This window comes from Camponotus vicinus, unplaced genomic scaffold (assembly GCF_025532165.1).
Source record: "Camponotus vicinus isolate PSW18456_S1 unplaced genomic scaffold, iyCamVici1.0 SCAF_1, whole genome shotgun sequence".
Taxonomy (NCBI): Eukaryota; Metazoa; Arthropoda; class Insecta; order Hymenoptera; family Formicidae; genus Camponotus; species Camponotus vicinus.
In genome coordinates, this window is record NW_028141945.1 from 32,298,003 (window position 1) to 32,323,666 (window position 25,664).

General features: G+C 28.1%; 2 protein-coding genes across 3 annotated transcripts; one reads left to right on the forward strand and one right to left on the reverse strand.

Moving 5' to 3' along the window:
* The first annotated feature begins 8,581 nt into the window (after positions 1-8,581).
* LOC145975903 (glutamate receptor 1) lies at positions 8,582-14,671 on the forward strand. The gene is made up of 9 exons (XM_083106666.1): positions 8,582-8,753; positions 9,116-9,300; positions 10,491-10,678; positions 11,073-11,468; positions 11,860-12,030; positions 12,457-12,680; positions 12,956-13,158; positions 13,398-13,663; positions 13,984-14,671. Exons 1-9 carry the CDS (start codon positions 8,582-8,584, stop codon positions 14,603-14,605), a joined length of 2,427 nt encoding a protein of 808 aa, XP_082962792.1. The 3' UTR covers positions 14,606-14,671.
* Positions 14,672-14,801: 130 nt separating this feature from the next.
* Positions 14,802-16,540, reverse strand: LOC145975911 (uncharacterized). 2 transcript variants are annotated; one of them, XM_083106687.1, is made up of 7 exons: positions 16,426-16,540; positions 16,213-16,289; positions 15,919-16,159; positions 15,643-15,752; positions 15,460-15,558; positions 15,171-15,290; positions 14,802-15,040 (listed from the first exon to the last, which is right to left on the reverse strand). In XM_083106687.1, the coding sequence occupies exons 2-7, from the start codon at positions 16,242-16,244 to the stop codon at positions 14,920-14,922; spliced, it is 723 nt and encodes a 240-aa protein (XP_082962813.1). In that variant the 5' UTR covers positions 16,245-16,289; positions 16,426-16,540; the 3' UTR covers positions 14,802-14,919. The 2 variants fall into 2 exon arrangements, with proteins under 2 accessions (XP_082962813.1, XP_082962806.1); XM_083106680.1 differs by having other exon boundaries at positions 15,919-16,289.
* Between the last annotated feature and the right edge of the window lie 9,124 nt (positions 16,541-25,664).

Genomic DNA, 25,664 nt, shown 5'->3' on the forward strand with positions numbered 1-25,664 from the left:
GTTTAAAATATGTTTAAAATACGTTTTTTTCTTTTATTCGTTAAATGTTTATTTTCTCATGGAATTAATAAAATAATGCATTCATACATACTTTCTAAAAGTGAATCAGTATATTATCAGTGAAAACAGTAAATAGAGTGTCTGATGCAGCAGTTACAAGTTATTAGCACTGTAAATCAATATTTTAAATCAATATTTCACTGAAAGAATTAGTAATATGGGCTGTTTTAATTAGTAATATTAGATTATAATTTATCTACCTCGTATAAAATTAAAAATTTTATTTATATTTACATGCATATTGAACATGCATCTTAAATAGATGATGTTTTATTTTACTTAAATAGGTAATGAACGGATCATTTTCGTTTATTGGCCGGATATTTATTTGTCCATCTTATAAGATCGATTTAATATCGGAAGTTTCTCTATTGAAATTATCAGAAATTAAATTGAAGTAATACTTTTAATTTTATCTGTCGCCCTTTGCAAGCTTTATATAATTCTCATAACTAAAACTCAAGTATGAGAAAAAAAGTGCATCGTAGCGCTAAATGAACGAACTAGCGATTACTGATTTTACAGTGAAATTTTACTTCCACTGACTATAATTAGTGAATATAAAGTAAGATTAAGATAAAGTAACAAAAAATAAGCGTTTCTACTAGAGATCAATGAAATACTGATTCTTAGCGATCTTATTCATATATTTGTAAATAGAAATTAATATAGTTTTTGTAATAATTATATATATTTATATGTTTGTATGTGTATGTACATGTATGTATATACGTACATATAATTTGAAATTAATTTGAAATTAATTAAAAATTAGTTTTTATTTTGTCTATAGAAACGTGAAAAATACGTTTCTTTAACTTTTAAAAACGTTTCTATAACTTTTAAAAAACGTTTCTATAGAAACGTTTCTTATTTACGGTTAGAAAACATTGAATACGTTTAAGAAAATAAAACGAATGAGTGCTACCTGGGTTCTGGGTTGTTATGCGTATGATTGTTACACGCGACAGAGAGCACATCTATGTACAATATATATATGTATAATATATATATAAGAATATGTACAATATATATATATATATATACAGGGTGAGCCATTTTAATTAACGCACGCAATTATTTCGGAAACAAAGCATTTTAGAGAAAAATGTTGAAGAAAAAATATGTAATTTGCAATTAACAATTCCATATTTTTTCTTAAAAACAACTATGTGTTTTCTTTACACCAATTGATTCCTCTCATTATTTTGTACGTAAAAGTATTAAGGTAAGATAATCGAAAAATGAATATTTTACAAGATATTTTACGGTTTATGTAAAATTAAGAAATTATTTCAAGCCTCATAACTCAAAAAGTACTTAACGAAAAGGTACTTAATTATAGTGTTTTGGAAAGTTCTCGAGATAAGCTACAAGAGTGTGCAAAAATATATAGGGTGTTCTATTTAAAAAAATTGAAGTGACCTTCACGTGACCTTCAAATGACTCTTCAGTGTCAAACCAATGATACCGTCTTATGGCCCCCTCGAAACCATAAAACTTTTGTCTGAAACATTTTTCTCTAAAATGCTTTGTTTCCGAAATAATTGCGTGCGTTAATTAAAATGGCTCACCCTGTATATATATATATTGTACATATTCTTATAGCTTATTTCAAGAGCTTTCCAAAACACTATAATAAAATATTTTTACCTCAAGTACTTTTTGAGTTATCACATGATTGTTTCGAAGAAAAAATATGTAATTTGCAATTAACAATTACATATTTTTTCTTAAAAATAACTATGTGTTTTCTTTACACCAATTGATTCCTCTCATTATTTTGTACATAAAAGTATTGAGGTAAGATAATCGAAAAATGAATATTTTACAAGATATTTTACGGTTTATGTAAAATTAAGAAATGATTTCAAGCCTTATAACTCAAAAAATACTTGAGGTAAAAATATTTTATTATAGTGTTTTGGAAAGCTCTTGAAATAAGCTATAAGAATATGCAATAAAAAATGGGGAGTTCCATTTAAAAAAATCAACTTGATCTTTATATGACCTTGAGTACTTCATCCAAGGTCAAATTCTTATCATCATTAGATACATTTTATTTAGTCCTACAACTTTGTTCCTTACATATTTTTCATTATAGTCGATCATTTTCGAGATATTTGACCGTTTCCAGACTTTTCTAACACCCTGTATATAATATATACACATATAATACGAGAAAGAAGATATGCAAAAGTGTCATGCATTAAGATCTTTGCACGTAAAAATTTTAGTCGTAAGAAAACTGACCAATCACAGTTGATTATTCTTTTATCGCAGGGAGAATATTCGACTATGATTTGTAAATAACTAAAACTTAATAATTTTAAAAATTTTCTTCTAAAATTTCCTCTCTAAAATTTAAATGAATAACTAAAATTTTTGTATGTGCGAAGGCCTTTAGTGTGCGCGTACATATACTAACATATATTATTATACGTGACATAGAAGAGAAGCATAATGTGAGATTATCTTTCTCTGTCACACAAAGAAATTGTAGCGCTGAAAAAAAAATCGCCAGCGATCACTATAATTTGCTTTTGTCGCTATGAAATGCTACAATTACATAAGAATAATCTAAATATAGCACACTTTCAAAATGACAATCATCTCTTATGACGCATAAAAATCGATCCAATTCATCTTATTTAGATTTTTATTCTCATCAAATATGCCTTTTAGTTGAGGCAGTGTTTTTATGACCTTTGAATTAAATTTCGTTACTAGAACGCACATGCAAATCGTATCTGATGTAAAAATGAACATTTTTGAAAATGACGAGCACAAATTAATATCGCTTCTCGAATCTTTTTTTTTTAATAATCAGCATATGAATTAGATCGCGTCTGGATTTTTTTTAAACCAGCACATGAATTAGATCGCGTCTGGATTTTATTTTTGAATAATCAGCTCACAAATAGATTGCTTCTGAGATAAATATTTTAATAACTACAGCACACATGCAAATTGCATCTAATGTGAAATATTTCTAAAAATAACTAGCTCACGATCGCCTCTGGAAAAAATATTTTTTAATAACCAGAACACACATGCACACAAACCTCATCTAGCGAAATATATAATCTGTACGTGTATATATATATACACACATAGATGCGTATATATGTCGCTGTCGCGCGTTACAATCATACGCGTAACAAGCTAGGCGAAAACGTTACAACGCATTACGTGGAAAATATTTTATGTAAGTTATATACACAACATATATATATATATATATATATATATATATATATATATATACGCGCAATATATATAATACGAGAAAGAAGTATGCAAGAGTGTAAGAAAACTAACCAATCACAGTTATTCTTTTATCGCAGGCCGAATATTCGACTATGATTTGTCAGTTTTCTTACGACCTTACGGTTACGACTAAAATTTTTGCACGTGCGAAGGTCTTTAGTTCTATGCGTACATATACTAACATATACTATTACACGCGGCATGGTAGAGAAGGAGATTGTCTCTCCTTGTCACACAAAGAAATTGTAACGCCGACATCGGGTAATTAACCTATGGATATGTTTTATTCTTGTGTCTCGACCTCGCACACACACATGCACAAAAATTTTCTGCACCGAAATTTTTTTTATTCGATTACTAAACCTATTTCTAGTAGTTCATCTATATTCCTTCATGCAATTACGAGTTTTGATTCTATTTTGCACGCACAAACTGTAAAACTTTTATATTAAGAGAGTATTGTTACGATCTGATGCCAAAAGCCGAAAAAAAACTAATTTTCTAATCTTCTTTCGTTTTTAACAAAAAGGCAATAGCTTCGAGATATATTACTATGCATACTTTAATCATGGAAAAGGATTTCTTATTCCGTATGATCTATACAAAAATTTCGATGCAGAAAAAAATAATCGTTTTGATCAGTAAAACAGAACGGTCCGACATTCTCTTAATAATAATAAAAACAACGGATATAATCAATCTTCAATTATTAAAAATAATGATGTAATTAGTTTATTTATAATAAAAATATTTTTAATTACTATATACTTTGTATCATGATTATTTGCTCAAATTGACTGTGCAAAGAAACAAAATTATTTTACGTAGGAAATTTAAATACTAAAATAAATTATATATATTCGCGAAATTTATAATTTCATTATTATTATGCAGGAAAAAAATTGTTTTCCATACATTTTTAACATATAAACATTTAACATATATGATATATATGATATATAACATATATGATATATAATATATTTAATAATATTTTGTAACATATCAATAACAATCGATACAATCAATACAATCCAATTAAAAATTGCAGGATCGTTTAATATAAATTTAAAGAATCAGTTTATGTAGAGAATCATATACATGAGAATTATTATATGAATCGTTGTATGAATCATTATATATAATGATGTGTGTCTTTATTCATCTATTCTTTTCTAGAATTAACAATTAAAGGAAATGGAAAAAAGAAGGAAAAAAAGATGATTATATTCATTCATATGATTAAATCACAAATAAGGAAAACGAATCTGATATACATAATTATACGATTGACTTTTGCCACTAGAAAAATTCGAATAAGTACGAAAATGGTTTTTCAAGATAAGTGTCAAGGTAAATGTGTATAAATCATTTTGATTAATCATTGTGAAATCTAAAATATCCTCGAAACGAGTAAATATCTGTTAAAAAAAATAAAATTGTATAATAAATCCTTATCAATGTGAATCATCATTAAAATATTAGAAATAATAAATAACAACACTTAATCTCAAAAAAGCATTGTAGAATTCTTAAATTTATTCTACGAAATATATCTTAAAATATTTCAGTTTGTTTAATATAAACTTATACGTTCCGCGTTATATTAAAAATATTTATTTATTCGCTGATTCAAGGAGTAACAGGCAATACAAATAACACAGGCCTGCAAAATTTTAGGTTTGGTTAGTTAAAAAAAGCAGAGTAATGAATCTGATAGATTTTTTGACGCTAAAAATGAATCTGGCCGCAGAATTTTTCTAGCACGTCAGGTTTTTGAGTAATTTGTGGTTAACTAGTCCAAAAATGACTATTTCGGCAAATTTCATGAATTTAAAATCCATTTTCAATTGCTACCGCACGATTTTTTTTCACTGTCGGAATGCGACATTGGAATGAACATTTAAATAAACTGTTTTATTACTAAAATTACGTCTCCGATTATTTCTCCTTCTCCTTCGTTACCGGCTAACAAAAAAATATTTTTAATGTAGACGTGTTAATCGAAGGCGCGGCTACAATTAAATATTTTTAACTTTAAATAATTAAAGATTAAGGATAAAAATAAAGTTTATTAAATAGTTTATTAAAACGAGCGAGAAGTTTATTAAAAAGTTATAAATATTTTATCTACTCTAAAATTAAGAACTATTGAATAATTTTGATAGGTATAGATGACTCAGTTTTCACTTCTTAGATTCTTAGATTCTTAGATTCTTTTTTATTTATTTTCAAACATGATTATAGAGCAGTTTATAATTACTTCCTTTTTCAATATAAAAACAAAACTAATATTAACAAAATATTAACGCAATATTGTTTAATTTAAAAGATTATGAGCATAAGAACTTGAAAAATATTATTCAATTTATTTACAATTATGAGGTGTAAATAAACTCGCAAATATTTTAGATATGTTTGCAAATTTTAAAACTTTGATAATTTATTTAATAATAATTAATAATTTATATTTTTGAATTTAAATGTTTTATTTAAATATCTGAAAAAATGAATGTTTATAATTTTATTTAAAAAATATGATTCTTTCCCTTTCTTTTTCTTTTTAAAAATTATTTTAAATATAATTCTTAAAATTTCGTTTTTTCCACCGACATAGAGCATGTACTGCGTTATCCGTAATTAAACAGTGTACTATAAATAGTGTACTAAATGTGGTCAGATAAATTGAAAGAGATAGAGTGTGAAGACATCATTTGTCTTTCTCTCTAAGCGTATAATAGAAAGTGACAGAGATTGGCTGTCCTATCTTTCTTTTTTGACCACTTTAAAAAAAACTAAAACCACTTAAACCACTCAAAACTTCCAAATGCAATTTCTCGAAAAATATTCACTTAAAAAAAAGAGAGAGTTGTACAGAAAATTAAAAGATTTTTAAAATGATATATCACTTGATCTCTATTGCCATTTAAGATTTTTTAAGAGATAACTACCCCAACGAAGGGGATACAAAAATTTTGTTGCATTTAATGTACTTAAATATCTCTCTCAAAAACAAAATTGACATGTTTTGACATTTTTCGCAAAAAATAATTTTAAATTGAACACCTTGTATACATACATACACGCGTATCGATCTGTCATCTATTATTGATTTTTTCATATCAAGTGATATTGATTTTCACTGCTGATTTTACTTTGTCGTTTCTTATATACATATTTATTATGTACATCGTACATTAGTGATTAATTAATATTAACAAATATATATTATAAATAATATTACAGAAAACATTTAATTCTTCTTTAAATAAAAATTAATAATTGTTTAATTATTACATTTTTACACAGAATTATAAAACTTAATGTTTTTACTTATTTGAAAAGTAAGATACATTTTTTTTAATCAAAGAAATATTTGTAGAAATTAATCTATTATTATTATAAAATAAAATAAAATCAGCTATTCATTAAAAATCAATAACACCTGACATGAAAAAATCAATAACAAATGACCACATATCAGAAATTTCCACTGCAAAACGACTAAATTATAAAATGTCAAAAGTGACGTTCTGTCTGATCTGACACACTGAGAATTCTTGCGTGTCATTTCATTATTATTCACTTTATTGTTTCATTATTCACTAGTGCTGTAATGTTCTCATAAAATGTTTCGAAAACTAAGTTTAGCAAGAAATATTATGTAAAAAAAAATTCCACTCTTTTTAAGTTGTCAAACCATATGTTTTCTCGCTTACTTTGATACTCATTTTAAGGTTATTTATTAACTATCAAAAACTTAGTTTTCGAAATATTTTATAAGTGTTCTAAACCTATCTATATTGTTATTTTTTTTTAAATATTTTTTATTTAAAAATGGCACGCAATTTTTAACGTGTTAGAATTTCTCCTCTTAATTTCTCCTCTTCTTTATAACCATAAAATATATCTATGCACTACAGTTATGAGTAACAGAGGTCGATAATTCGTTTCAACTAGAATTTAAGTCAAAATAATGGAAAATCAGGTAAAACGCGATAAAATGCGAAATTTTGGAATTAAATCGCAAAAACAATCAACATAAAACGCGAAAAGTTCAGTTCCCTGGTTATTTCTCGCTTCTGACGTCACTATTTCAATATAGCTGCTACTCACGAGCCTTAATGGCAAATAATGACCATTATTCACGCAACTAATTCATTAATGGACAAAGGTCTATTCTGATTCCTATCTTTGAAGAACTGCAAACCGAAATAGCATTTCTAAAAGAAAATTAATTCTTAGTATGTGATCGGTTGTCGTTACTGAGCCTGTTTCTTGTCAGAATCGCAATAAATCATGTAAGTAATTCACGGTAATACCGATCAATCAGTTATTAAAACATTAGAATCCGTTTTACATTAACAAAAGAACTTATAAAATATTTATTATAATAAAATTTTTTTTCTTTGCTATTTAATATACAACTCACTAGTACCTCGTGTGTAATAATTTTATATTAAGATACAAAGTGCAAAATTTATTTGTAAAAATTTTTCTATAGCTGTGTATTTGTATATGTATTTACCGATTCTTTGTAAACTTATTTATATAAAAACATCCTATTCTTTTTATAAACTAGAATTATTATAAAATATGTTACAAAAAATCTAAATCACTTAAAAAAAATTTTCTTTTCATTAGAGAAAAAGATTAAATTTTCATGAAAAAAAATCTTGTAATATACAAATAAAACTATATTATTGATCAATATCGTAAAATATCTTTATTCTTACTATTATACATATTACTCTGTATAAATCAATCCTATAGAATTTAAAAAAATAGAAAGATAATTTAAGGGATTAAGAAAGAGAGGACTACACCTGCTCGATCAGAAGTGACGTGCACGAAATCATGAGTTATTTTTGCTTTTTTTATCGTTATAGCAATTAACGTCAAGCTTTCTTTCTTCTCGTCGTCAAAAATTCATCATCTAGTTGACGTTTGTATCGACGCGGTATTCGGATGATGAATTAAAAATTGGACGAGTCTCGACAAGCGATAGCACATCACGATTGTTATACTTTTACATTCTTGAAACCATCTGTTATCAGTAATAAAATTAACCAATCAAATAGCGTACCTACAATCATATTTAATCGGAATTCAGAGTATTGCATTATTCAGATTTAATAATGTCGTGTATAACATTGTTTATTTATTTATTAAAGTCAGTGCGCGATAAAAAACAAATTTTTAATCCATTTTAAATGTAACAATATTCTTATTAATTTTTCAGATTTGAATAATGTCGATTGTGTTTAAAAAAACAAAGTTTATGCTAATGATATTAATGGTGACTCACATTGTCGCGAAACCTTGCATTTTCACATCACCATTGACACTACAATTAGTATTAGAATACGCCGAATGGCGGTCTTGGGATCAAGTGGTTCTTTTCGATAATATCAGCCCATTTAGTAAGTAATTTTTTCTTAATAGTTAAATTTTAAAAGAAAGGAAAATTACCTATGAGTTAACAGCCGACAATAGAATTATTTTTATCTCTGGTAAGCGAAAAATAAATCGGACAGATTCTTTAATTTTTTTATCTCTGTTTACAAGTTAATAATTAACGCGTACCGCGTGTTGAAAATTAAAAAATTTAATCAATTTAAACAAAATGCTTTTAAAGAAATAATATGTATGAAAAAAATTCTTGGGTAAAATGTCCGCTATATTTTTCAAAAGAATCCATAGAGTTGGAAGACGAAGCATTCGAATCGTATTATCAATTAAATATCGAATAAAAATAGATTTAATTGATTGCGAGCGAATGTAGATTGTGCCCTTAGTTATGTCCGGCCGTTGATCGAGTGCTTTGGTGAAAAGGGCATCAGTGTGTCTTTACAATCGGCAACAAATCCAAATATACCAGAAGCTCTTACGATTCCAACTCACCGCATCGGTTCTATTGTACTCTTGGACGGACTCAATTTAACATCGCCTGATAATATTATTCAAATGGTACGACTTTAATATTTATACATATTTAAAAAAAGTCGGAAACGTACATTTTCAAGATAAATTAAATAAATACACATTAAAAACTTCTTTTATTATACATTACATAAGATTGTGTAATTTATACATTTTTTTAACAATCTAAATAGTTTATATATATATATATATATAAAATTAAAAAAATATATATATATATAATTAAAAAGAATCTTTTATTGTTATATAGATTTCGTGTGACTACAATTTCTTTTATTACAATTTTATATAGATTTATCTCTCATTCTGTATTTTATAAAGCTTATTTTTGCAGATATTAAAATTATTAGTATTTGAAATTAATTACAAGTTAATTTTTATATTTGTTCGCGCGCGCGTATGTGTGCGTGAGTATACGCGTATATTTGTAATATAATATTCATATTTGATACAATTTGTAAAAAATTAAAAATATTCATAAATTGTTAATCCTAAATATTAAGAAATTATGCAGTGACAAGAATGTTTAATTATCGTTAAAAAAGAATTTTATACTTGCAAAAAAATCAAGAACTGTTTAAAATATTTAATATTAAAAATGTTTAATCTTCTATAAAAATATTGTATAAATATATTAAATATTTGTGTTAGCAAAAAAATTAGTTTATGTTATCAATTTTCAATGGTGTAATAATCGCAAGCGACTTTAATAATGACACGATAAAACAATTCTTTTACGGTCACTGAATTATTCCCTACAGAGGAATTAATATGATTATGCTTCAACTTTCTAGATATCAAACATTTCATAATCAATAATTCTGTTTCACGATAGAATTAGGTCGATCACATATCGCCATTTTATCTTTGTTGTCAATTTTATTTTAGATTCTTTATTTTTTATACTAATATGTTTCTTATATATAATATATATTTTTTTCAATTATTATAATCTCTGTATTGTTTTATTTTAAATTTAATATCTTCCAAATTAAATTAACAATTTAAAAATAGAATATGTATACAAAAATTATTGAAAAATGTCTTTTTAATACTTCTTTCTTAAAATTTAGAGTTAAAACTCCAAAATTATTGACATCTTAGTAACTACTTTATGAAAACAATTTTATAAAAAATTACACTAATTGATAAACTTTTCTTCAATCTTGTGATATTAAGTAATAAACTTTTATCAATCAGAGCCAATGTTTCGACAGGCATCTCAAAAATTTCTATTTAACTATTATATCTCCTGGCTTATGGTGACTACAAGAAACACTGACTCAACTATCGACACGATTCTTCGAGACTTAAATATTGGTATCGATAGTGATGTAGTCATAGCTACTTCGCCACTATTAAATGATGCCGTCTCTTGGAAATATGCACAGAAATATCGAGATAAGTAAGACATGTATATATAAAGGCCTAAAATATACGTATTGTGTGTAAAATATGATTTATGAAATGAAATTATTCGTTTATTTAAACATATTAATTGTTTTTGCTCGTATTACATCATACTGAATCGTAAAGTATCGTTTATTTTAATACCTACGAAATTTTCACATTTGAACATGTTTCATTTATGTAAACTTTACAAAAATGCTAAAGCTTTTTAATTTAAATTATTAAAGTGGAATATAAATCTTTTTTCCATTTTTCTTTTTTTAAACAAGTTACGTTACACTATACTATGATAATATTAATAATTAAATTATTATTTAATGATTAATTAATTTAAATTATTAATTATAACTAATTTAAATTAAATAATGATCAAGTAAATTTTATTACAGGATATGTCGATCTTTTCGACATTACGGCGATCGTTTCGAATTTACGGGACCATCGAAACGACGTAATGTCGAAAACGTCACGATCAATCTAAGCTACGCCACTTTAGAGAATCGTTCAGTATCGTTTTATTTGATGCATACTTATAAAATACGTCATTCTGACAATACGAGTCTCATTGTCCGATATCTCGGTTTCTGGAATCCGGATTCTCACACCCTCAAACCGCCAATAAACGTGAAGCTAAGAAGCGATTTTAGGGGTCTTCCTATTATTTTTGGTATATTGAATGGAACCAATGACGGGCAGACAGATATTGCAGAGACAGAAGCTACTGCTAATGATATCGCACCGCTTTTGGACTTTGCTACTATTGTTACCAACAGCGTAAATGCCAGGTAAAAGAGTACTTAAACTATTTAACATAATTATCACTATCACTTGATTATATTCAAGTACAATTTTTTTACACAAAATACACATATTCAAGAAGTTTTTTAAAAAACATTTTAGTATAAAATGCAAATATTTTTTAAAAACATTCAAATTCACACCATATCGCGTACAAATTTTTAAAAATAGTCAATCATATCAGTCTATTTTCTCATATATTTTTTCAACATAAATTATTTTTAATTTTTGACAATAAGTATCATGGAAAAGAAATAAAATTTTCGAAAAAATAAATCAAAGTTCAGAATAATCCGTTGCAAAACAAAACAAACAAATGAATGTAATCTACTTTGGAATTTTAATCTAATGTTGAATTAAAAATAAACATTTTTGCAGTATCGAATTGATACCGCATGAAAAGCTTGGTACATTAACTAACAAAGTATGGAGCCATCTTCTCGGTGATGTTGTGGCAGGTACCGTTGACATTGGTTTGGGATACATAACGTCGAATGATGAGGAACGTTGGACGGAAATGACATTTAGTCATCCTCTGATACGTTACATGTCAGTAAAAGTTTTAAGTAAAATTGAAAGCATCAATTGACTGGCAAATAAGCTACATCAAAAATTTATTTCAAACTTATTTTCATTTCTTATGATGTAAATATATTCGATGCAAATATTCTCTTTCCTGGTGATATAGAGAAAAAATTAGAATTATAATTTACATTTATATTTAAATTACATTTATATTTTAAATTCAAAGCAATGCAAATGCATAAATAAAAAACATTTTAAAAATTAAAATTTAGTTTTTTTTTTTCATTTTTGTTATAATAATAAATTTTAAAAAAGCATGAAACAAATAAAAATGCTTATTAAATAGCAAAAGATATTTGAAACTTTATAAGTATAACTATATATATAATACTTATACATACTTCTAAAGTAATTTTTTATTGCACGATTATCAATCAATATCTAACGCAGGAGAAACATTTATTATCATCCATTGGAGACCGGCACAATGAGGGATATATTTCTGCAACCGTTCGATAACCGATTGCTCGGCTGCGTCGCGGCAACATATTTTATAATGTTAATCGCAATGGCGACGGTTATTTACGCCACAAAAGCGATTTTGCATAAGGAGGAAAGATATATTGGAATCGGGGAATCTGCTCTTTGGTGTTTGAGTATCATGTGCATGCAAGGTTTTTTTTCTTTCTCTCTCTTTTTATTATAAAACGCTACAGACATTATTATATTATACTAATCTTATCACTTTTTGCATTTAAAAAAATATACAGCATTATAATATTGAATTGCCTATATCTACAAAAATATCGCTATTTATCTAGTTATAAACAAATATAATTTTTTTATATATACATTTATTTATTTAATTTGAAAAATTGTTGATCAGCTTAGTATTTATCTATTAATTTCATAATTGCATAAAATTTATTCATAACGATTGGAGTTTTAGGGTCACCTTGGAGTCCTCGAACCCCATCTGGAAAGACTCTGCTATTATTCAGTCTAATATTCTCTCTCGTAATGTACAACGCCTACGCCGGCTTCATCACGTCCATATTATCGGTACAGGTCACTGGAATCAAATCGATCACGGATCTTCTCCTTAATAACTTCAAATTAGGATACAGTGCCGCCGACGATACATATATAAGAGTATTGTAATCAATATGTATTATAATTATTATTATCGGTTGATTATACTTGGTTATAATTTCTTTACACAAAATGCACACATATTATTTATCAAATGTCAAGAAGTTTTTGAAAGATATTCTAATTTGTCGAAAATTCTTCTGTAGAAATCTGTAAAAGAGTTTAAAAAATTTTGCTTAAAAAACTTATTTCAGATATATTGGTATTATCATTCACATATTATATCGTTCATCTTTTAGAATGCAAACGACAGTAATCTCCGTCAATTGTATATAAAGGCATTCAATAGTCGCGAATCTCGCTTGGAAACAAGAACCGGACTTATGAAAGCTGTTAAAGGACGATACGGATTCTTTGTCAGCGCGACTCTCGCACGACGAGCTCTCAGAACAACTTTTATACAAGAGCGATGTATCTTGAAAGAGCTATTACTTCCACAAACGCTTACAGTCGTCGCACTTCCTATGGCCAAAAGTTGTCCATACAGGAAGATCATCAATCTCAAGTACATATATAAAATGAATAAAATTATCAAATTTATGCCATATTTTAAAACACATTTTATACGAGGAAAAAAATTATTAAAATATATTTATAGATTTTTGATATATATTAAAAAATTATATTTATAGATTATTAAAATAATCCATAAATTTATAGAAATGCATTTCTTAATGATTTATATCTTTATAACTACTAAATTATTATATAAATACATGTATCTCTTTTCTTAAAAAGTATTATAAATACACGTATCTTTCTTATCCTTTCTTAAAAAGATCTATTTAAAAGGTTTAATATTATATTCATAAATTTTGTTTACAGTATATTACGTATATATGAACGTGGCGTCTTGGACAAAATACAAGAACGGATGTTGCCGACGATGCCGCGATGTGCGGCATCAGCGGCCTTTCATAGCGCGAGACTTACAGACGTTTATTCCGCATTTTTCCTCCTAACGGCAGGTATACTCATAGCGATTTCCATCGGAATCATCGAGAGGATATGGAACAAACGAAAACAGATGCATAAGACTATTGTGCGCAGTCTACGCGAGCATCATTTGATACCGCATATTCATTTTCATCATCATCGTCGTCGTGATCACGATTGCCCCAACCCTCATCTTCATTCTCATGCTGCTCTTCTAATCAATAGATTGCGTGGCGACGATTCCACGTATTTGACCATGTTGCAGAATCAAGCTCGCCAAGTACAGTCGTTCGTCGGTTTTCAAGAGCGCGAAACATCCCCTGAAAAATCGAGAGACCCGGGTCTGGAGCCGCGTTTCCACGTACGACGAAGATCGGTAGGGCCTAAAAGAGCGTTTTGGTCTTCCTTCTCGGGCTTATCCAAAAGGAAATTAAGATTGACCGAGAAAATTCCGCCGACTTCTAATGTGGAAACCATCCTTAGAACCCGGGCCTTTCCGTTTCACAATTAATTGTCCTTTTGTCGTCTCAAAATCTTTTAAGCGTTATAGAAATCTAATTTTACTATGAAAATAATTATTGCGATGTCTATCATATTTCAAGATAATTCTTCAGCTCACGTCAAAATAATGCTTCACATCGCGTGATACATCGCGTCTCTTGGTGGAATTTAAAATTATTATTATACAATAAATTTCTTTTATTTAAGTTATAATTATAAATATTATGCCGATTATTAATGTGTATAATATTACATGTGTGTATAATATTTTATATATGATTTTTTAAATAATATATCAAAAATATACATGATATGAATCTATGATCAATTATGATTATTATATTTGGCTAGAATCTTCACATGAGCATTGACAATCTTCATAGGCCCTTGTCGTTTGTGTATACTGTTTATACCTCTACAATCTCGTAGACTGCTGATTTCGTTTCTGTAGGAAATATAAAAAATTTTAATTTTCATTTGTTCCTCAGATGCATTTAATTAATCACTTAATAAACTAGAAAAACAAATAAGAATTAAAGAAAAAGAATTTTAAATTAAGAGAATATGCATTACACCTGCAAAGAATATTTTCTAGATTGAGAATATATTCGTCATCTTCGCACCATTTCCTCCAATTTTTGTATAATCGCAGCTCTTGTATTTCGTCAAGATACTCGTGACACATATCTTTTAAACTAGAGAATTTTATGATTGTAGTATCGTAACAAAATCAGAGGATTATTTTATGATAAAATAATTAATATATATCGATTCTATAATATAGAAAATTTAACGAAATTTTCTTTTTTTTATAAAAATTAAATTCTTCCTAAGCTAAGTATAATTTTTTTTATAAAATCTCACTTTTTCTCCCACAATCCATCGGCGGATGAAGCAACGAGCTTATCGCCCGGTAATGGAACGGAAATAAATCGCTGACCATCAATTTCTCGCAAACTATAACTGTAAGAATTTCAAAATTCGCGTTACGTTAGTAAATAAGCATGCTACGCAAAAAATTACACAATGAAGAAATAAAGCATTTACTGTTGAAAAGAGTGATTGCAGATAGTTCTCAGAACAAGCACGGCTTCCGTATCATTCAACCAGTCGTCAGGCGCCATCATATTGTGAATCTCCAGCAGAGTTTGATTAATCTGAAAGTAAATTGTAGAAAAAAATGTATCTTTTTTAATCCAAGATTAAATTCTTATATTTATATTATATTTTAATATTTTACTACACATTTGTGTGTTAATAAAAATGTTTGTAATGTAAATGACTGTAAATATAAAGAAATCTAAAACTGATCCTTAGGCGAACCTCCTCGGCGACGACCGTACACATGCTGCATCTAACGCAAGCGGATGATAAATCCACGTATAATTTGCCACATATGCTTACGGCACAGTTATACGGGATCCTCATCACTCCAAAACCGGACGAGCTGCAGTCGCAATGGGGATCAACAGTGACATTCGAATCTTTCAAAGGATTATAATGAATTGCGGTGGAGTAAACATGCTCGTCGCCGCTTTGACGAGTGCGTATTTTGACGAGCTTGCTAAAATTGCAGCCATTCAATATGAATACAAGTAAAAATAGTATTATTGATACCGTTCTCGAGGACATTGTTTCGATCTCGTCATGTTCTTTAGAGACAATTCTTTGACACGAATAAATAGATAAGTAGACTAAAAAAGAAATAATAGCAATCAACAAAAGCGATTCTATAATTTAGAAATTATAAATTCAAATTTTTTATTTTAACAAAAAGTAATATATAATTTGTAATTTTTAAATTAATCTCTAATATAATCTCTATCTTACGAAAAAACCAATTCTTATGAGCTCCTTTTAATTTGCATGAAATATCCTAATATTATTAATTTGCTGTGTAAACAAATCAGGTTAAAAACATATATCAAGAAAACGACGAAGACAGATGAAGCACGGAACTGTTTAATATTTCAAAAAGCAAAATATACATGCAAAACATGATAGGCGATTTTTGGCGTCCTTCTGGTACACATTGGTTGCTATACCAAAAGCACGCCAAAAATCGTCTGATGTGAGATATGAGAGTTATACATTTAAAAATTTATATAAATAATTCATATACAAATTTTTTCAATGACAGTATTGTAAAAGCTATTGCGTAAACGAAATTCAAACGACGTAATCAATTACGCCATTAAAAGATTTTAATTTCAATTATTTTAGGAATAATTCTTTTCTTTCTTTCCTTCGGCTTTACTTATATACAATTGTTGCAATATATAAATCTACAATTGCCGTCAAATATAAGCATTTAAATAGGCTATTTAAATGCCATTTAAATGGCAATGGATGCAATTTTACTCCCTCTATGGACTCCCTCTGTGGACATTAAAAACGTGAACTACAAAGCCAATGTCCACGAATGTTCTCAGAGGGTAACATATATGTCTCTCTGATAATATAAATAATATAAATAAAAATATAAATAATTTAATTAATAATAATTTATTATATTATAAAAATATTAGTATGTTATTTATTATATTATAAAAATATTAGTATGTTCTCTCTTTCCACGCTATTATTTATTTATGTGTGTTCTTTTTCTTCTCAACATCATTTATTTATTTTTTATTTATTTATTTATTTAGCTCGCTCTAAGTCAGTCTTCTAAAATGCAAAACTAAATATTATAGAATTTGACTTTGAAAATAATCGAATAAATTCAAATAATTAGCATAAGGAAAGGTTCCGTGATAAGTTATTTAATAAATAATCAATTTTAATTAATTAATGAAAATACTTCTATAATTTAATATTCCGCGTTAGCGTATATTTTATAATATATAAAATATTTCGGCAACGAATTATCGATAACACGGTGTTCGACTTTGGCAATACAAAAAATAAACAGTAGCGCGCTATGTTAAAGCTTTAATATTAGAATTAACTATATTTCGACCAATGTTTTAATTTTCTCAATCCTTGTTATTAAACAATATACAATTTAATCGAAAATCGATTAAATGATAGAAATCCAAAATATTAAATAATTACTTCGATCATTGCGATTTTTACGGACAATAATTATTATTATAATATTTAGAGTCACAAATATATTTCATCCGTGTTACTTTATCGTTCTATTTGACAATCTAAATGTAATTTGGATTGTGAGAGAACACGAAGTAAATCAATCGAATTATAGATGCAAATAATTAGCATAATGAAAGGATAAATTGTTTAATAAATAATCAATTTTAATCAATAAATTAAAATACTTCATTAATTTAATATTCCGCGTTAATGTACATTTTATAATATATAAAATATTTTGGCAACGAATTATTGATAACACGGTGTTCGACTTTGGCAATATAAAATATAAACAGTAGCGCGCTATGTTTCGGCTTTGTCAGCATTCGCACGGTGACTCTCGAGTAATAAAGTAGTGGTGAGAAACGTTTCGTATTGTATTGTAATTTTTTTACTAAACACGATTACGATTAGTATCGAAACATAATTTACTTTAAATATTAATATAAATTAATTAATTAAAAATTAATTCACGACATAAAACTGTATCGCAACTATAAATCTTTATCGAATCGCAATCATTCATTACCGTGATTAAAAATTGAAACAATATAATTAACATAACACATTAGAGAAAATATTAGACAATAACATATGAAATTATATAAATGAGATACAGATAGTATTGTAATATCTGCATGTCGATTGTGAAACGATTTATATAATTTCATATGTTATTGTCTAATATTTTCTAACGAGTAATATAGTGATACGCCGTTAAATTTCTTTTCTAGATACGATCGCGATTAACATCGGAAAATTATTTATTATAACAATATAATTAATTAACTTTTATAAATAACACATAATTAATATCTATATACATACCGCGACGAAAATTCTCGAATCGCATATTTCGTAATTTATTCATTTAATTAATTATAATAAGAATCATATATATATATATATATATATATATATATATATATATATATATATATATATATATATATATATAGTAACAGAAATCTAAAATAATAAATTATTATTTCGATATGAAATCGATTTTTACGAGCAGAAATTATTTCTTTAATATTTATAGATATTTATAGAGTCGAATATAATGTGTCTGCGACGTTTTATTGTTTTATTTTTCAATCATTGAAATATAATTCGGATTATAAGGACGCACAGTAAAATAATTGAATCGTGGATCTAAACAATTAATATAATGTAAGGCTCCATGATACATCATACAATCTTTTAATAAATAATCATATAATTAAAAAATCTATATAATCTAAAGTACTTCTATATACTTTAATATATTCCATATGTATATGTATATATATATACGTGTGTGTGTGTGTGTGTGTGTGTGTGTGTGTGTGTGTGTGTGTGTGTGTGGGTGGGTGTGTGGGTGGGTGGGTGGGTGTGGGTGTGTGTGTGGGTGTGTGTGTGTGTGTGTGTGTGTGTGTGTGTGTGTTAAAATACATAAAATATTTCGATGACGAACAAGACAATAACACCGACCTTGGCGGCGTAAACAATAGCGCGCTAATGTTTACATGCCATAGTCTTGAAAAATGTTTCGATAAAAAAATAATAATAACACGGTCTTTCGGACTAATTTTCTCGGCTCTATTATTATTCGCGCGACGACACTCAAAGAGTAAAATAGTAGTACAAGGCGCTCCGTTAAATCCTTTTCTAGACGTGATCGCGATCAATATCGACAAATTATTTGCTGTATCAAAATACGTAAAATATAATATAATATAATATAATATAATATAATATAAATATGTATTGTTTACGCCAAGATCGGTATTATTATCTGTTCGTCATCGAAATATTTTACGTACTTTAACATATTTATATTATATTATATTATAATATAAAATATAATATATAATACAATATATTTCGATATGACGAACGGACAATAACACGGTGTTCGGCCTTGACGATGTAAACAATAGCGCGCTAGTCATATACGGTCTTGGTATCATTCACACGGCAACACTCGAGCAGTAAAGATCGTAGTGCGAAATACGTCGTATATTCTCAAATTAATTATTAATTAAACAATTATTGTATCATGACTTTCAATTTTATTAAACTTTCAATCCTATAATTCGTATTAATATACATGTATTGCATATATATATCAATAATGAAAACAACATTTGTAATGAATTAGTATTTAATTTGATTTCATAAAAACGTCGAGCGAATCGTACTTCTCTATCCCTTATACAATATATTAAAGTGCGTCTCTCGTAATTATTCCGTGATCGGGAGTGCCGTGCAAAGTGTCTCGCAATCATTTCTACATATGACTAAATATAATTAATTGTTTGTTCGCGAGTGAACATGAGTGCTGTGAAGGTGCAAGCAAAGGATGAAGAAAGGAGAAGGATATCTGGAAAAGAATCGGACAGCCAGAGAACAGTGAGAGAGCCTGAAGCAGCCAGAGAGATATGCGGTGAGTAATTTATAAAAATTATTTATTATTTATATTGTTGCGTCCCCGCGTCTCGTTCCTGCGGATGTATACGCCATCCGTTATTCTGTCGGGAAGTACGTCGATGGAAGAAGATCGTCTCCGCGCGCGTTGTTAAGAGGTTATTTAACATCAACGACGGTCAGCTGAGTCTGAGCCCAGCTGTCAAGCTGAGCGGTCGCGCGTTAAAATCTGTGTTTCGTTTTACGAATTATCTGAGTTCTTGTATGTTTCTCGTGGTTCTATGTTTCGTGGTTCTTGTGTTTCAAAGAACCGTATTATTATTTTCGAGTGCGCGAGTGCGAGCGTGTGCCGATCAATTGTGTCGCGCGCGTTCGATACATATCGTTCCGCGGACGCAACAATATATATTAATTTGAAAATAGACATATTGCTTATTATTTTTTCATTTTCTCAATGGTATATATAATTCGCTCTAAAAATCACGTAATATAATGCATGTATAAAATATTCCAGGTTTTATTTTAACACATTTAAAGTGTCTATAATAAAGCATTTATAATATTTTTGTTATTAATTATTTTTGTTATTAATTAATATTTTTATATATAAATATTTTAATATTTTATAAAATATTTTTAAAATAATATAATTATTTAAATATTTCATATATGAAAATTAACATACTCTCTTTATATAATTATATTTTTCAAAAATTTATAATAAAGAAACATTTCTTTGCTAGTTTTACATTTAAAGTATTAATATCAGAGATAAATCTCTTTTAAAAGATAAAAAAATTGATTGCGCGTAATAATTAGTTTTACAAAATAAATTATTTTGAGTTTTATAAAGAATAGATCTATAAGAATATTAATTGATTATATTTGAATTTAATTTTTGACATATTGATTTAAAAATAGAAGTGTGTGACAAGAATTAAAATTAATAATAATTTGAATTGTATTTAGATTGTTAAAAAGTTGAATGATAAAACATCGAATAAAATACACTTAATCTTTAAGTATCGTTAAAGAAATAATTATTCTTATAAAAATCACAATAAAAATAACAAATAAAATAAATTATCGTTTTATTGCTAAGTATTAACTGTTAAATGCAACAGAAAAATTAATTACTTGATACTTTTTTTATTATCATATAAAACGATAATAATTATATTGCGTGTGCGCACGTTGTGTTGCGATTATTATAAAAATTACACGGATTATAATTAAATATTACTATTACTGTCAATTTATTTATTTGTCATGTATATTCGTGAAATTTAAATCGCGATTTTTTTTCTCATTTAATCATTGGGTAACATCGAAACTTAGTTTATCTTTTCGCGATAATATTTCTTTTAGAAAACCTTACAAAATACATTAAAATTCCGGGTACTCTTTCTTAATTGAAAGACATAATCAATAAATTTATTTATTAGTGATTCTTTTGATTGCGATAGATTATATCAGCTATATACGCCAATCTAAAAATTTCTAATAAATTTTACATTGTACGCATTTCTGATATTTTCGTGTAATATAATAAAATATTCTATGTATATATTCTGTATAACAATTTATTATGTATATCAAGTTATTATGAAAATTATAACAAAACTATGTGTAAAAGTTATTTATAACACTCACAATAGAGAATAAATCTTGAATAAAAGTCTCGAAAAATGGAAAATATATCTTGCAATATCTTCATTTTTCGAAAAATTATCTTACTCTCCGAACTTTCCTTTCTCTTTCTTTCCATATATATAATATTATTGTAAGTCCAAGCGTGTGTGTTATAATGCTCTCATGCAACATCAAATTATCCGTATTATTGAAAATATTTGAATAAATTCGAATATATATTTATTTGATGTTAATAGCATCATTAATTTATAAATTATATTATAATTATACTACATATTTTGCTTCGCATATTGTCGAATATTTTTCTAAACACGATTACGATTAGCATCGAAACATGACTTGATATAATTATTAATAATTAAAAATTAATTGACTTATAATAAACGACATGAAACTGTATCACAACGATAAATCTTTATCGCATCGCAATCATTAATTACTGCGAATAAAAATTGAAACAGGGGATACATAAAAGGGGATAAAAGAATTAATTTTGTTATGATCTTTCGATTATTAATGCTTATTATAATAATTTCCTTAACGATATCTATTAGAATTAAATAAATTTCAACCAATGCTTTAAATTTTCTTAATCGGCAATAACTCATAGAAGATTTCAACGACGAATTATAACAATAACGTAGTATAAGTCGAACTTGGCGATATAAACAGTACCGCGGTAATGTTTCTGACTTACGGTCATTCGCACAGTAAGCTTGAGCAATAAAGTAGTGACGTTTCATATATTATCAAATTCTTTCTTTACATAGTCGACCCTGGCGATATAAACAGTACCGCGGTAATGTTCTTGACTTACGATCATTCGCTCAGTGGCTCTTGAGCAGTGAAGTAGTGATGTGAGACGTTCCATATATTATCAAATTCTTCCTTTACATAGTCAACCTTGGCGATATAAACAGTACCGCGGTAATGTTTCTGACTTACGATCATTCGCTCAGTGGCTCTTGAGCAGTGAAGTAGTGATGTGAGACGTTCCATATATTAAATTCTTTCTCTAAACACAATTGCAAGTGCAACGAGGAACTTTTCGTGAATAAGTGTAAGTGCAACGAGGATTAAAGTGCCACGAGAAAAGAGCGAAGGAAGCAAAAGAAAAAAGGAGGTTTTGGAAGTGGATGGATCAATAAGATATGATGTAAGTCATTAATATAAATTAATTATCACATTCATTATTTATTATATTGTTGCGTCCCCGCGTCCCGTCCCGCTGAATGTATTCGTCACCCGTTGAATTCTTTCGAAGAAGATCGTTTTCGCGCGCGTTGTCAAGATATTGTTATAAACAACGACTGTCAGAGAGTCTAAGCCCAGCTGTCAAGTTGTGCGGACGCGCGTCTATTTGTGATCCGTTTTACGATTATTCTGAATTCTTGTATGTTACTCGCGATTTATTCTAAAATTCTTGTGCACCTTAAATCGCGTTATTATTTACGAGTGCACGAGCGTCAGCGTATGCCGATTGTGTCGCGCGCGTTCGATATATATCGCGTTCGATATATACCGCGTTCCGCGGACGCAACAATATATAAATTATTTATCAATAATATATATATTCAAAATATACATATTTCTCGTTTCGTTTTATTTCTTTGATTGTGATTTAATAGTGATTTTAAATTGTAACATATATAATACATATACTTCTAAAAAATATTCCATTTTATTTTAAAATAATTAAAACATTTATAAAATTGTTTATTAAGTAATATTTTCAGATACTTTTATATTTTATAAAACATTTCAAATTAATATATTTATTTAAATATTTCATATATAAAAAAATAGAAATTTTTTTATTTATCATATTTTTAAAAGTTTATATCTAAGAAATATAAATTATTTTGTAATTACGTAGTTTATAATATTAAAATATATCTATTTAAAAGTAAAAATGTAAAAATTAATTGCGCGCAATAATTAGGTTTAAAATCAATTATTTTGAACATTGCTTTGTATAATAGATGTTCTCTTATCCTTTATATTTTTATTTATCGTTTATATTTGCGAATTTAAATTTATGTACTATATTACAAAATAAATTTCAAATTATGTATTATATTATATATAAAATTATATATAATATAACCCTCCCATGGGGTACACCTTGTCGCGGTGGGAGGGCTTAGTACTTGGATGGTGCCTTGAGGTTTATCTTAAATTTTTCTATTTATGATAAATCTTAAGGTGCCTGAATGGGAAGCTAAGTACCCTTTCGCGTCGTCGGTGCCGTCAACGTGCCGCGGACGGCAAGCGCTTCGTTACCGCGTTTTCGCGTTGTAGTATTCTCGCGTCGTCGCGTTTTCGCGGAACTTTTGGACTTTTCATATAAAATCCCAATTTCATTTATTGTCACGAGTCTCTACTTCCGATGCCAACTAACTGGGATGTTTCGAGTTTGCACACGTTGCTATGCAACGTACACTCTTGCTTCGTGCTTCGTCGAGTGATTCGGCCCGAATTAGTTAGAACTCGATCGATTGCTCGGAATGGTCGTCAATGGGTCCCTTCTCTTTGCTCGTCTACAGCCACACGCACTGCGTGTGTTAACCCTGTCGAGGAGTCGAGTGGATTCCCCTAGGCACGATTTTCGCTCGGTAAAAGGGGTTGCCTCCCCATTTTCTAAATTGCTGAATGTAAGCATTTAAAAAATGTGGGTATCCTCTTCTTTTGCCGTCTACTAGCCTGGTGTAGCATATAGCAACCGCGGGAGGCATAATATGTCCGGGCGGAGCACCTGAAATCGTGCTTAGCGGGTCCAGGTTCGATACGAGATAGGATAATTATGCGCGAAAAAGAGTTGGTGAACTTCATTTTCCTCTATTTCCGTCAATCGTTTCGTCTTCTTTCCGGTTTGGGCTTAGTCCTTGCTCGTTGTATCGTTGCAATCCCGACCGGTTGGCTCGAAGTTGATTCTTGTAAGTGAAATGGGATTTTCGCTCGTACCGAAACCGGGAGTGCCGTCTAATGTATAGGTATACATATTAAGTATATACATCGCGCGATCAAATATAAAATTTTTAATACGTTCTTATACAAAATTATCGTTTTAACAAAAGATTTTTATCGCTGTCCCTCTCGTCAGATAATATTTCTAAATATTGCTAATTAAATATAAAGAATTAACGAATAAGAGTGTGAAGATTCGATGTGATAGGTCAACGATTAAATATTAGCTTCACAAAATTTAACGATTACCTTCGATATTATAGAATCGCGAGTTAATTATTATGAATTTAATAATTTGTTTTTTCAGTTATATTTGTACTTACGAATTTCGTATCGGAAAATATTCATAAATAAATTAATAAATTACGGTTGCGAAATCATTGTGTTTTTCCCGCGTTCTTTTCGCATTCTTAGACGAGATCGTCGTTTTAATAAAAGTGTTATCGTTGTTCTTTCCGTTAAATAAACGTTAATGAAAGTTGCGTGGCTCGTACCGCCGAGGAGTCGAAACGATTTTCATCATGGAGAATTATTTCTCACCGGTTCTTGTGAGATCCATTCGCGACGTCTAGTTCGGTGCCCTGTTAAAAATTGGGAATTTTTATTGTAAGATTGGAACTAATCCCAGGTTTTCCTGGCAATTTCCGAAAGCAATGATTTCGATAGTAATTCAACGACGATACGCTTCTTTAACGTCAAATTAATTTAAATAATATATATTTAGATGAGAGAAATGTATCTTTTGTTCGTTAAAAAATGTTCTTCATTATTAGGATTGGTATCATTATTGTCTATATAATGCCAGAAAGATTTAATAGTAGATTAAATATGGATATAGCGTTGTGTATAAATTTTAATTTCATAATAATTTCATAATTTAATTAATTTTTATTAATTTTTATGATAAAAATGATTATGAACGAATATATTTTATTAATTGTTAA